The sequence below is a fragment of the Seriola lalandi genome, unplaced genomic scaffold, assembly GCF_002814215.2.
Source record: "Seriola lalandi dorsalis isolate HSWRI2012SDOR001 ecotype SW California unplaced genomic scaffold, Sedor1 jcf7180002054883, whole genome shotgun sequence".
In the NCBI taxonomy this organism is placed as follows: Eukaryota; Metazoa; Chordata; class Actinopteri; order Carangiformes; family Carangidae; genus Seriola; species Seriola lalandi.
The window spans coordinates 4,431,166-4,446,501 of record NW_019525658.1 but is presented as its reverse complement, the minus strand read 5'-3'; the positions used below and the strand labels follow the sequence as shown (position 1 = coordinate 4,446,501).

At 42.0% G+C, this 15,336-nt stretch overlaps 1 protein-coding gene across 1 annotated transcript in view; it reads right to left on the bottom strand.

Moving 5' to 3' along the window:
* Nucleotides 1-1,211: 1,211 nt before the first annotated feature.
* tacr1a (tachykinin receptor 1a) overlaps nt 1,212-15,336 on the bottom strand; it is a 57,088-nt gene continuing 42,963 nt past the window's right edge. Inside the window, exon 5 of the mRNA XM_023397611.2 lies at nt 1,212-10,560. Within this exon, the coding sequence (XP_023253379.1) occupies nt 10,215-10,560 (346 nt within the window). The 3' untranslated portion in view covers nt 1,212-10,214. The remainder of the gene's footprint in view (nt 10,561-15,336) is intronic.

Below are 15,336 nucleotides of genomic sequence, written 5' to 3'. Positions count from 1 at the left end.
TTCAAGTATCCGACTTCAGTAACACCGATTTACGTAATTCCACTGGTGCGAAAATACTAATATACAGTCACAAATTCAGGTCATATTCACAACAGACTGACAACTGAGAATACTTTTGGTCAGATGATAGAGACTCAGGTTTAGGAGGACTCAGCAGCATGACTCACAGACACAGGTAAACACTGAAAACAGTTCACCTTTATTAAGGCTCGGCACGCAGAAGCAGCCAAGGACAAACAGTAGGTGAAGTTATGGCGTGGGCAGTGGCCGGTAACGGACTGGCAGATAAACCAGGTGGCAGGAGCAGGTGAAGGCAAAATCCAAAAAAATGGGCGGGTAGTCAAAAACAGGCAGGAAAAACAGACACAGAGAGAAATGATAGGTAATGTGGCAGGGAATGAATGGAGATGGGCCAGTATAAATACTGAGAGCAGATCAGGGGATTGGTAATTGGGAACAGGTGAGTAAGTGGGTGGGGTAGAGAGAGGTGGTTGAAAGGCAAGAGAGCTGGGGTTACTGCAGGGCGTGGCAGGGTCTGACATGACAGCAGTCAGTAACGTGGAAAAGGCAGAGAATTAATCAATGAATGAACTGTGACACCTCAGAACATTGACACTGACGCTGGTTATTTTCATGTAACTGTTGCTTTTCAAAGAAACAAGTTCAAATTCAAGATCAAACTGAATCTTGTCGTCGCACCTTCATGACAGGGAATCTCTCTGAATGACAGAAGGTTCAGCCACATAGAGGCATCTCAGCTGTGCCTTATTATGCATGCAGTGTTCTCTAGCTGAAGGTCCAGTGCAGCACACAACATGGTTTTATCTGACAACTGGCAACACACTCGCCCTCTGTTGTTTTTCGCCTGTTTAACCACACACACACACACACACACACTGTTTGCTGTTTCTTCCTCGCCCTCCTCTCTCTCATCTCTGGGCACTCGCGCTGCAGGTCAGGATTCACAAAGAGAGAGAGCGAGCCGTGGCAGACGCATCTACAAAGTAGACAGTTTTTTAGTGTCTGCCCTCTCTGAACATTACTGAGGCTGAACAGCACTTCCTGTGCCAGATGCTTGTTTCAATCCCTTTGTCACAACTGTTGTTGATCTGGAGAAGAAAAAAAACAACAACAACAAAACCAACCCACATACACACACTCACACACCCTGTGTTACTTGAAATGAACATATGTGATGAATTGCAAATCAATGCTTTCATGACTGCTTTTCTTTAATAGAAGACATTAAAATTGATATCCCAATCTTGGCACAGATAAAAACACTCACTGTACAGTAAATGTGACACCACAGGTAACGATCGAGGCAGACACAGATACACAGTCACCTCAGAGCAGCACTCACATTGAAAAAATACACAAGGTTAACTGATGTTTTCTTTCCAAATGGGTAAAGCATGATTAAACTTTTACAGAAACATTTAAATTCTCTGTCAGGAATAAATAAGCATGATAGAAGCACGCAAAACACCAATACAAGAGCAGGGCTCATACACGGCTATGTCTGAAAAGTCTGTAAGATATTTGAATCCATCCATACGGTATTAATGTTCAGTCACGTTTACGATCAGAAATGTTTCTTTTCACAGCTCGCAGGATCAGTGAGCTCTTTATCCCAGCACATTCTAATGAAACACTGACTGTGAGGTTGAAGTGCTGACCTTTCAGCTTTAAAGGTGTTTTAGGGATTAAAAAAAGAATATTGAGGGAACAGAAGGAATAGTAGCTCTGTACCCATGAGAAATAAAAATTCAAAGGAGAGCAAGTTCTGCATGGTTGATTGGATTTGAATGTACCGAAATCACCCTCTAATTAAAGCTGAGAGTCAGCACTTTAAAGGATGAGGCTGTGCTATATATTCTTTTTATTGTCAACAAATCCCCTAAACCAACAATGCATTAATCCTTCTTGCAATACTTTGACTTTTTTAAGCTCTCTGTGGCACCCACTCAGCTCCAAACCTATTTGTTTCTACTGCACTTGTTCCTACAGCTGTCCATTATTTAAAACCTGGTTCAAAAGAAGAAGGTGCACTTTTCTGAAAAAGCTCAGTAATGTCCTAACACTGCTGTAAAACCCTGTGGCAGTCAGTCTTACTCAAACAGCAGTAAACCGTGTATTTGTTGGGGGCTGTATTCTGTGGATTCATACACAGTTGGTGAGTGAGTGAGTATTTCCAGCAGTAGGATGGTGTCAGGTGTCTGACTTTAGTCAATCTTGATATGAATTATTTAAATATTTTTTATTTAGTCAAATTTGTTTCTATTGTTTTTGAATGCTATTTTAATGTCATCTTAATGTTCTATTCTTTCTCTGACTCGTGTCTGAATGGTGCTATAGAAATAAACTTGCCTTGCCTGACAGTGTGTGTGTTCATGGTAATGAAGGAACACATCACCCAGTTCAACGGTGAAGCTGGTGTGTTTTTGGACAACAATGACACAGAAGAATTAATTATATCAGAGAGATATAATTAGTACGTAATTAGTAGGATACATTCATTGTTGTTTTTGGTGTTTTCATGAGATTTGTTTAGCCTGGTCCCTGAATGAAATGTTGTTCCTTCTGATGGCTGTTTCTGCTGGTTGGAGGGACAGTTAACCAATAAGAGCCAAGTAGGTGTGATTAATAATGGAAACATCATCTGCCCACATATTTTGCCTAGAGACCTATAGTAGCCAGATCCATAAAGAATAACTTCACGACAATGGCAACAAGCATGGACGAGTCTGATGCAGCTGTACAGGCTTTTGAGACGTACAGAAATGACAACTTGAATAATGTTCTGCTCCTAACACTATCACAGCGTCTGTGTTGACTGAAAATAACATTAATGGAATGAATACACTACTCGCTACATGGTCAGGCAAAAAAAAAGGAGAAAAAAAAGAGAAAATAACTCCTCTCCAAACAGGAAACTAGGAAAAAAAGGTAATTCAGTCATATTACCAGACGGAGGACTTGATGATAATAAGAAAAATATGGAACAATGTCAGCCTCATCCTTCAACCTGAAGTCTTATTTCTGAGGAGTACAGAGACAAAAACGGAATTACTTGAACACATATGGAAACACTGACTGTCAGTTAGTTAGTGTGGCAAACCCAGTACATGTGTTAAATGCCAGGGCTAAAGTAAGGCTAATGCATGTGGATGTGATTACACTAATAACTGGAGGCTCACCCTCACCCACGTGGCAGGCTCAGCAAAAACAGTGGTATTTAGTTTTCAGACACAGCGTGCAGCGGGGCAATGCAGAGGTATATGACCATTTGTATTGTAACAGGCACTCACACTGTAAAGAAGATGTCTCTTGATGGCACAGATTCGGCATCTTTCCAAGGACACACAGTCCAAAGTCCAACGTGCTGCGATGCCATACTTTACATCTTTCCATGGATGAATTCAATTCACAACACAATACAGATACAGATATTTCTATGTCACAATTCAAGGTAAGTTCTCTTTTCAGCTCAAAATGTCACATTCAGAATAAGGTTTGCAAAAGAGAGCAGGGGGAAAGGTTCAGGCATTTGTACAGGATGAGTGTTTTCACAAAGCAACAATACTGAGGCTGACTGCAGCAGTGCACATTTTTACATATATTGCAGAGACTGTTCTTCACTGCAGTTAGGTTTGCAGGGTGTTTATACACTGGCTCACATGATGCACTTACTCTGGATGAAGCGTCATCTTAATATGTAGACATTCTTGTAAATAACATATATTTCTCGCAGTGAAGTGCACAGTTAATGACCCATCGGTGAACATGAGGACACTGACTGACTTGAATGACTCTCAAAAATACTTAGAAAAAAAAGGTCACTGTAGCAGACAAGTACGACAATCTGTTCTCACACACACACACACACACACACACACACACACACACACACACACACACACACAAACACACACACACACACGCTCACTGATGTTACAATCTTCCCATTTTCACCCCATTTAATGATGAGACCTGCAAGCACATATGTGTGTGTGTATGTGTGTGTGTGTGTATGTGTGTATGTGTACACTTGTGTGTGAGGTGCTTGTGTATGTGTTTGGCTGGTTGCCCTCTCCACTTCGCTGCTGTAATTAGCATGATTGGAGAGCGAGGGATGGATAGAAACACAGGAAGAGATGCTGCTGATGAGGCTATTCACCCCGCTGCGTCGCCTGCCTGGCGCCTCTTCTCAGCAACAAGCTGGCATCTTTTGTCTCCATCACTCCATCAACTACATCAGTGACGGCTCTGTGAGAGAGTGTGTGTGTGTGTTAGACCAGCAGAGACAGCGAAAGCCTGCTGTACGTTCATTTAAGGAAAACTCGTTGTACAAAGTTGATTACACATTCATTAAAGCCCCAGACTCCCATTCATCCGCTCTACTTGACCTGTCCAAGTGATGGGAGGATGCGGGAAATAAGCTTTGCATTTGGGACGCACGGTGGGGATTATTCCTGGCTTGCCGGTTGTGATTAGTGTACCGCAGTCAAATTAAAAATAAATAAATCAAAAGATGATGAGATAATAAGATGGGTTTTTGGAGTGTACGTTCATAGTGCTCGCTCCACTCCTACATTCCTCTCTCTGGTCCAGACAGCTGATGCCACACTGTAATGGATATTTTGGTCATCATATCATGTTAGGCCTGTCATTTATGCCCATAACAACTTGCGTGGGATTCAGATTCAATATTATTTTAAATCTTAATAAGAGTGGCTGAATCATGTCCTCTGTAGTTTAAAAGAAAACAGCTGCTTTACACTTGCAGGAAGGTTTGTATTGCTATCCTTGTGGGGACCTTTCATCAATTACAGCCCTGAAAGCCTAAACCTAATTATAACCTATCTTTGTTACTCCTCTGATGAAGGCTCTCTGTGAGAAAATCAAACTCTTTAGGAGCCTGTGGCGGCAATCAGACATTTCACCCCCCTCCAAAACAAAGTCCCAGGATTAGGCTAAAAGGTCAGATATGGCCTCTCTGGTAGAAAATAGAAAACCAAAATTGTCTTCTCTAATCTTCGCTTTGCTTTCTTTTAACAAGGTAGTTTTACCTCAGGTCTATACAAAATACTCAAATGAAACCATCTAAGAGGAATCGTACTTCAAATGGCGTGCTAATACCTTCTACAAGTGTCATGTGGTGGTGAGGGGGGGGTCACACAAGGACATTGCTTTGTACCAAGGGTTCACATATTAAAAAAAACAAAACACGTATTCTACCAGTAGTCACTCGATAGTCATTACCAGACCCAAATTGTAGCCATAGCCACTGAACATGACCACGGCATGAGTGAGCATGTCCTGTCCTGTGGCTGGCTGTGGGGGTAAGTGCAGGTGGGGCACTGAAACAAAACTTAGCTGATTTAAGGCAGTTGTATCAGGTAAAAGTTTATGACAAAGTTGTCATGCCAACCTAATGATAAATGCTATTTCATAGTAAAAATTTAAAAATTAAATTAATGTTTGCGATTAATCATATTGTGGTGTCCATGATCACTTGGCTGGAAGTCTCGCAGCTAATGTTAAGATAACCGTAGGCTAATTATTAAGACTGACTGCAGCCCTTACTCTGATTGTGGCTCTGCACACGGCTATAGCTACTGACATTGCTATAATCATGGCTGTGGCTGTTGTGGCTGTGACACATTATTTTTTAATGGTGTAACACTAATAACATGCAGGTGCAGTGAAGATGGTTATTTGATTGGGTTGTGGTCAAGCTTTTCCCAAACTCCTGTGGTGTATTAGCAACATCTGTCATATCTGATACAAGTTCACGTTCTGGTGGGAGTGTTTGGCTTTACAGCTCTGCCTTGGTCAAAGTTAAAGTCAGCCAGTAACAATCACAGCAACAGCTGACATTACAGCTACAGCTAAGCAGACATGTAGTTAGAGCCATGGCAATAACTATAATCACAGCACTGGTAGCATCCACTCAGAACCATAGCTTGGTGAAAAAGTTATTTACACATTAATCTAGATATATTTTAAATAAGTTATTTTAATCAATATTTACTGATAGTGATACTGCTGGGTGCCACAAAATGCTACTAAAAATAGCAAATCTCCTACAATAGAGGATGGTCCTCATCTCGTTGTCCTGCAGAGGTCTGCTGGTCCTCACAAGGAAACACAAACAGGAAACACAAATGCTCTCTTGAACACTTGCTGCATGAGCTAATCTACTTACAGCATTATACAGACAGAATATTTTCCTATCCAGCTCACTGACTCCACATCATCCCATCAGGGCAGGAGGCATCACGGCTCTCGTTTACAGTGTAAACAGATGAGTGTGTTCTAATAACATCAACCACAATGCTCTCGCTCTCTCCAGGCCCTCTCTCTCTCGCTCTCAGCCTCTGTGATTGAACTATAACTAGAATATCTGCATTTCTTTCAAAATGCTTGTGACTGCTGCATCTGATGCTGTTGTCTTTATCGGACATATTGAGGAATCAATTGGACAGAATTAACTTTTCACTTCCTCCTGCATTATTGATGCAGGGATGCAGCTTGAATAACCCCAAACAGCCGCAAATCTATTCTAAAAAAAACATAATAGTTTTGTAAGTGACCACAACAGCTAGGTGAAGCATTTTACCAGTGGCCAGCCGTCTGTCCAATTTCACTTCTTAAGCACTTCTCATTAAAACAATAATAACTCATTGACTGTAAGTGATACCAAGCTGTCTACAATCTCATAAGGACTTGTCATGCTTGATATTCTAAAAGTGGAGCCATGTTTCTAGCCAGCACTATCTGAAGGCAGTAGCGATTTGTATTGCTTTTTGTCTTTTTTTGTCATGTCCCTTAGTGGCAAAACTGCATGAAAGAAGGTTGAATTGATTTGACTACACCTACAAAGGTTTGTCAGCCAATCATGGATGGACGGTTATATGCCTCCGCCAAAACACTTTATGTCCTCTTGAGATATTGCATTCACAAGGCCAAAACCTCATTTTGTGAGGTCACCGTGTCCTTCATGTTTGACCTTGGACCACCAAAATCTAATCAGTTCATTCTTGAGTCGAAGTGAACTTTTGTACCAAATTTGAAGAAGTTCCTTCAAAGCATTACTGAGATATCGCATCGACGAGAATAGGATGGACATACGTACAGCTCGAAAACAAGAGAGAGAGAGAGAGAGAGCGAGCACTGCAACTATGAACAGAGAGCCGTTTCCTCTGCAGAGCAAAGCATACCGCCATTATAACAGCAATCCGCCGAGGTGCAATCACCTGGATTTTTAAGGGAATGGGAGATGGCACTCTGATTGGTTTATTGCATGATACTCCCAAAACACCCCATGAATAATAAAGGGACTAAGCACAACCCTTTTCAACCATGTGCCTCACACAGCCACAATTTTGTTCTGCCATTAAATGATCAGAAGTGGATATGGATACGCCCTAAATGCACGTGCGCCACACGCTTTAGACCTCGAGCTTTGGACTGTTGTAACAGAGGCCAAGATCCTGATGTCCTCATCACTGAACTGACTTGGCCAAGATATTAATCTCCTAAAAGCTCTACTAGTGGAATGTCAACTGTGATGACATTTTTTACGCCATCTAATGTCTGTTGTATGTCCCTCGTTTTCTCTCTTCACTGAATGTGACCTCCTGTTGTCCCTCCGCTTAGTGTCGTTGATATGTTTCCATGTCACTTACAAAAAGTCCCGTAAGCCTCGTACTCGGTGAATAAAGTGATACAATACTGACCGTCATTGTAATTCCAATAAAGTCACGTAGCTTCACATCTGCTCTTCGGTTTCATGTCAGCTGACAGTGGAATTTATAACAACAGGCTTTGTGTGCTGAGAATAGACCAGGCGTCAGCAGGGTGAATGTGCTGTGTGTGTGTGTGTGTGTGTGTGTGTGTGTGGAAGGAGACTGATGGGTGTCAGGTGATCATTCTCTGTGTGTGTTGTGCAATGCACACTGCAAAGAATATCCATCTTGAAATATGATTTGATTTGAGAGTGAGTCTCATAAATCCTACCTGATGATGATGTGAGACTATTGAAATTATTTCCAAGGCAAAACGAATGGAGTCATCAGAACTTGTTTCCGGAAAAACAGGAGTTTTAGACTTAAATACTTCACCAAGAATAATAATACTTGTTGTCTTTCAAGCTTTGTGTTTATTGTTGTCTGATAACAGCTTCACTGTTTAGAGTTGATGAGCCTGTGTGTTTGTTCTGCTCACAGTTAATATGTAAATCTTGTGGATTTAGTTATTAAGCTCACTGCTGGGTTTTTGTAGAAAAACATTCTTACTTCCAATAATTAACTCGACTTCCTTTATGAAATTTAAAAAGCTGTGCTTGAAACGTGGCAAGTGACTATCTTGAAAGAAGTCATTGAAGTTTAAACTATTTGCCACAGTATTAAGACAGTTTGACTCAGAAAGACAGTTGTCCCAGCAGGCTTCCGTAGCCCCTGTCATCTAACCGTCCTCTTCCTGGACCCCAGCAGAGCGGGCTCCCTCTCCGCTCCCCTCACACTACTACAGACATTATGCTTTAGCAGCAAGGCACATCACTGCACAGAGCTACGCTACACAGCTACACAGGCTGCCTGTGCAAAGTCCAGGCTGAAACATCTACGAAAGCCCTTTAAACCTGATATTAACATTCACCTTGAACGGCCGGATTACATTTAGACGGAGCGACAGCGAGAACTGATCACTGAAACCGCCCAAACAGGAGGTCGGAGGTGAGAATACCAAGAAAACTCACACAAAATAAAACCGTGTGTACTGAAGACACATTAACATGAGGGGTAAATGGTAAAAAGGTGTAAATGTAATCCAGCTGAATCATATTAAGACACAGAGTGCATGTTAGTGCCAGGTGGAAGGTTTAGAGCAGCTAATGAGAGTCACATCAATATTTCACATTTTGAAAGTGTTGCCTTACATTCAGATCACGACCTGGTGTCGTGGGTCTGATACAGGTGGAGCGGGTTAGATAAACAGGAAGTAGGACATAATAATACTGTTGTGAAGCTGATTTGATTCTGTTTGATCATCCGCTGCCCTTCTGCTACCGGTGTTGTTTGGCTTTAATGGTGTAATGGGGGACTGAATCTGGGTTTCATATTGGGCAGTTAAGCTCCTGGTAAAACGCTTGTGTTCACTTGAGGTCTGCTGTTGCCTCTTCAGTATTTGAAGCACCTCTTCATCTCAGAGATGATGCTCCCAGCTGTTGAAGCCAGTATCCAATGTGTAGCCGGTTGAAAGCTGAGCCAGAAGCTGCTGTCGCTTCAGGTGATTGCCAGACCTTTTTAGCAACGGCTGCAGGAGATCCTCAGAGCGCCTCGTCAGCCAGACAGGCACCCGTGTTGCACAATGGATTGCTGAGGAACTCCTGCTCGGGGAGATGGACTTGGTGTCCTGATCAGCTCTCACACACACATGCACACACTCACACATACAAAGTTCAGGGTTTATACTTTATTATACTTTTTTCTGTCTTGATCACCTCTTCTGGGAGAGCCTTTCAACTGAAACCACACATCTGCCGGTGTTTTCAACATGTTTCCTCTGGAGAGAGAGTTCCTGTGAAAACCAGGTTTTCTCTACAAGAGGTGTAGAGAACTGTCTGAAAAGCAGAGCTCTCTCTTCAGCAGAGTACACCCCGGTCAAAACGAGAAGCTGCTGTGTTCACAGCATGCTAGTCTCATGTTATAGCTCCTCTCTAAATAGACTGTGAAGTCACACAGCTTGTGTGATTGAGGATGTGTGAACCTTCTCTGCGCTGAGAGAAGGCTGGTGTGACAAGCAGAAGCCGTTAAGTTTGGAGGCGCAAGCGTCTGCTTCAGTTTAGCTTTTGAACTGGAATGTGCTCATGTCGTCGACATGCTCATCATCACTTTTTGGCACAGAGCAAACTTCCTAATGCGAGTTTATCATTAGCTGTGAGAAGCATGAGTGCTTTATACAAGGGCATGGTGGGTGAAGACAGTACTCAGTGGACTGGGATTTAGTCTCACTTGCAAATTAGGTAACATGATGGTTCCAGTGAACACACTGGAAATGTATTCGTCCAAAACTCAGCCACAGTCACTTGCAGACAACTCACACATTCACACTGTACTTTTGCATGGATGCAGGCAAAAGCCACAATGTGAACAGTCAACTCATACTCACTCTCTGATATCCAGCAACATGCCTCCTGTGTTTGAGGTCTATTCCTGCAGGTTGTTACTGGAGTAGAAACTGGACGTCTCTGATACTGTTTTGGAGACGCTCCGGGACGATGACCCATTCGAGGTCAGGTCCAGGGAGGAGCTATGTGGCCTGGCACCGACTCCAGCCCCACCAGGCCCTTGACCCGCTGTTGCCTTGACCTTGGGCTGCTCCATGTCGTCCCCAACCTGGAGAACAGTAGACACGGTTGTCTCCATGCGGCTAGCCTTGTAAACACTGGTCTGGGTCTGAAGGTAGCGAGTGGACTTGAGCTCCAGGCCTTCGTAGGAGCCTTGAAGGATGCAGGGGCAACAGCGGAAGGCTTGTTTAAAACCAGCACGAAACCTGAAACGAAAAAGAAAAAAACAAACAAATACAGACATTTACTGCTGTGACAAAAAAAATACTTGCCACAACAGTAACCCACATGAATGAAGGCTCCGCTTTCATGCTGATTACCTCCCTTTACAGTCATCTGAAGGCATTAGTGGCTCTTTCTTACATCCGACACAAAGGTAACATGTGCCTACAAAGGTGTGTGCACAACATCTATTATACAGCAATATCTAGAGTAAGTTGCTAACATTAGCTAAAATTAGCCACTATAAGCCAATGGCCAGAACAGATCAAGCAATTCTGCTGTGGCATCATTTTGAATTGCTTTTACGGTGCTTTTTATTGCTTATAAACTCAGATGAAGAAAATCTGATATTGTCTTGTCAAATGTTTACAAGTAATGGGAAAGGTGTTACAAACTCATACATTTATCACCAGACTCTGCAGCTCCCCTGAAGCTCATTGTTTTGCTTTTACAGCCCTAAACCTTAATGTTTTGGTTCATTTGCACCGTTTTCATCGACCTGGTTCCAACTACAGCTGTTTTCAATGAAAGAGTTTATAAACCGAGGGGAGCAGCAGATTCAGGTGATAATTCTCTCCCTTTGACATTGACATGTTTTATATCGTCATTTGATACATTGATATTATAAAAATATCATTTATAGCTTTTACATCCAATAGGAACAATCCAAATGCTGAAAAGATCCTCTAGATATTATAGATACAAAAAACATTAATGGGAGCAGACTTTAGCTTTGGATTACTTTCAAACAGCATGCGAGGACACCTGTGATATTAACATTTATTGTTATACATCAAAGGGAATACAACATAATGGGCTCTATAAGCTCATCATTATCTGTCAGTATCATGCCGGGGATGAAGATCATATGAATAGGGATGACATAAAATGCGTCTATATTACATTTATATTCTAAAATGAATGGCACATTTGCTGGTGAAGTGTTATTCTGTTAGATGATCATAAAATGCAGTTTACATAAATCATAGTGATCCTAAACCAAATCAGTGTTTACATCTTCGGCTGAAAACATTTTTTTTTTCCCAGTTCCCAATCAAACGCTGCCAGTTTGGAAATCTTCCCAATCTGACAAGACTGTTTACTCTGTGCTGCAGCGTGACAGAGAACCGCAGTAACAGAGTGGGAGACTGACTGATACAGTATTAGTATTCTGATTAAGGCAGTACAATGGTTAATACAGATATAATGTGAAAAACAGGCAAAGAGCAAAGACTGTGTAACTGAGGTATTCTACTGATAATTAACACAAATTGTTGCATGAGGCATTAACTGACGACCTTCATTGATTTTACCCGCTCTTGATGTTTGGCAGGTGTTAATGCAGATGCCAAAAGTAATTTCAAATGTTGCATTAAAACCACAGAGAGAAGAGATGAGAGAGAAATCAGCATTTTGCATCTGAAATGTAAAAAATTACAAGGGACTGGAAACTCATAGGAAACACTTTCCCTCAGTTAACACACAAACACAAAACCCAGACAGAGAAGTGACGGAAGCGGGAAAAGGGAAAATGTCAATCGTTGACCAGGAGAGAGATGAGAAGAGGCTGATGGAAAGTGAGGACCATCGGTCACGCATTTGAATTTAAATCGGCTGAACTGATAGAGACAAAAGCCAGTCAATATCCTGTACCAAATGATGACTGAAGCTCAGCTCATGGTGGTCCAACCCACTTAGTTTCATTTGCAGTACTTCATGAATTTCAGAAGTGAAAACACCCAAGTGTGAAATCTCATTTCCCTGACAGCACAGAGCAGGTGGCTGCGATGGGGAGACAATGGCAGATGATTGATTACAGACAATAAGCAGAGTTGACCATCTGTCTTTATTTTGCCAAATAACCATCTTTAAATTCATTGACATTTTTTTGATGTGTGGGCGTATGTGTGTGGGTGGGTGTGTGTGCGTGTGTGTCTCATTGGCTACAGTCCTGAAGGACAATGATTGCTGCTCACCAAGGAAAAAAAACCTTTTCCCTTCTGTTTTATTTGTCTTTTGTCTATTTAAAAAAAAAGTTTAATTTTATCTTGTCTAAGGACAGACATTACATTCAACATCCACATTTCTAATCCTTAGAAATGAAAATTCTTCTTCTTTTTTTAGTCTATATAAGAAAAGAATCCCCAGTGAGGGGTGAAGATAATGCACTTATGAATAGTATAACCAAACTGTATCTTTTCCCCTTTGAACTAGAAAATGTACACTCAACTTTGAAATACTATATTTTCTAAAGAGTAATGTTGTTTTCTTATGTTTTGTAAGGTGAGTCAGGGTAGCTCCGTGAGTCACCATCATCTCCTGGAGAGGGGCTGGAGTTGCCCAAGGTGACAGCCTTTGTGCGGGTGTGTTGTGTGTGCTATATGCACCGAACAGTAACTTGGAGTATCTGGCCATTGAGGTCTCTGGGTGGTGTCCTGGAAAGGGTTCTGCCTGGCGACTCTGTAGTTCGGTGGGGGACCTCAATACTCACGTAGGGAACGATAGAGGAACCTGGTGGGGCATGGTTGAGCTCCTCTCCGTGAGGTCTTCAACTCGCAGCTTAAGAAGAATTTCTCATGCATCCCGAGGGAGGCTTGGGACATGGAGACTGAGTAGACCATGTTCAAAGCCTTCATTGCAGTAGCCGTGGGTAGGAGCTGTGTCATCGGTACTTGTCGAGGTGGCAACCTAAGGAAAGCCATCAGGCTGAAGAAGGCCTTTCAGGGTTGGTTGGCCCAGGGGTCTCCTGAAGCAGCAGACAGATACTGGGATGTCTGGTGGAGGTCAGGAACAAGAGGTTTTCTGGGTACATCCAACTGGGAGGAGAACCCGGGGTAAACCCAGAACTCACTGGAGGGATTACACATCTGGGAAGGCCTCGAGATACCCCAAGAGGAGGACGGGAATAGGAACATCTGGAATACCCCCGGAATACCCGACCACGGATAAGCCGAAGAAAAGGGATGGTTGATGGATAAAGTTTGAATGAATTCAGAATGACATAACACGGTTCTAAGTAATAGGTAACATGATTGCGTTAAAATACGGATCCAATAGTGTTACGTAATAGCTCAGGTTTGAATGAATTCAAACACAACCAACATGACGCTGTTACATTCCTTTGCAGTTGCTCTGCATTTCCTCTTCAGCCTAACTGAGACGGCATTAGATGACAAAGTCAGGTTGCTTGGGGCCATAAATAGACTTTAGCCCAGGGGTCTCAAACTCAAATGAGCTGGGGGCCATTGCTGGCACTGTCACCTCAGTTGGGGGCCACTTCAGTGTTCGAGTATCAAAAAAAAGCAGAAATATTCCTGAAAACGTGGTTTATTTTCAAATATTGTATGATAATAATACAGAACTATTAAATTAACAGTGAGTGCAAATGTTTTTGGCCTCATTCTTAAATAACTAATCAAAGCCTTTCATGAACTAACTGACAGCACTTCTGTTCGTACTGTCTTCATATTAAATAACACAAAAAGAACTCTAGCTTTGTATGCACATTTTTTTAACCTTAAATAACTTATTTTAACAATCCACTCAGACAAATAACTTCTGAGTCCATTTGCGCTTTATTTCTTGCCAGATACCTGGCAGCGCTTCTGCTCACATAGCTGAGCCATATTTACTCTGATGGAGGTTGCAGTTGAAACCCTGAGTACAGCCTCAAGATGAGCATAGAATTCTTGTCCTGTACTTGCTTTTATTAAAGTTCATTGTAGAGAACAGTTTCTCACAGATATATGTGCTTCCAAAAAGGCACATAACGCGACTGAAAACTCTTGACAGCTCTGGGAATGAAGGCGGCAGCTCTCTGAGAAACTCTCCAGTCCTGTCTGCTTTTCCCTGTGCCTCTCTGGAAAGTGTAACGGTGAGCCTTCAAATCAGCAAATCGCTCATCAAACTCTTGCTGCAGGTTTTCAATAGCGGAGACATATTCATCACCACTGAACTCTGTTCCCTCTTCCGCCAAAGATCCGCGTGCAGCAAAATGGCAGAGGCTTTTTGCAGACAGCTGAGTTTTCCACAGTCTCAGTTTTATGGAGAAGGCTTTCACGCTCTCATAGGCTGTTGTGATGAGCTGACTAGGACCCTGCAGCTTTAGGTTTAGGATGTTTAGTTGTTGTGTTATATCCACAAGGAATGCCAAATCCATTATACATTTTGGATCATCTAGTTCAGGAACATCCAGTCTGCCAGCGCACCTCAGTAAAATACAGTTCGATTTCTTCCAAAAAAGCCCGGAACTGCTGTAATCCTCTGGACCTGATGTAATTTACACATTTCAGGACGACAGACATGACATGTTCAAATTTTAAGCATTTGCTGCACAGCGCCTGCTGATGTATAATGCAGTGCAGAGCGATCGCTGGGTCTGAGTTTTCTTCCGCTAACTTTCTCTGAACCAGCGCTACCAGTCCGTTTTGTAAGTTTCCATTTAGTAAAGCCATAGCTTGACGCTCTATCATCCCTCTCGTCCAGGAGACCACTTGTAAAGTTAAATAAATAAATAAACTCCCTTTGTGTGGGATCATTAAAGGTCTAACCGAGTTCTACACAGTCCAATCAATTAGAAATGAAATGTTAAATATTTTAAATTATAACCACACATTTTTAATCTAAAGAATCATATATTTACCTTTTTGATTACTGTAAATATTTAAATTATTCATCAATCAATGAACTGTGTTATTTAACCACTTAAACATCAACAAAAATGCTTGTAGGCTCCTACACGTTTTTTTTGCCCGTCATGG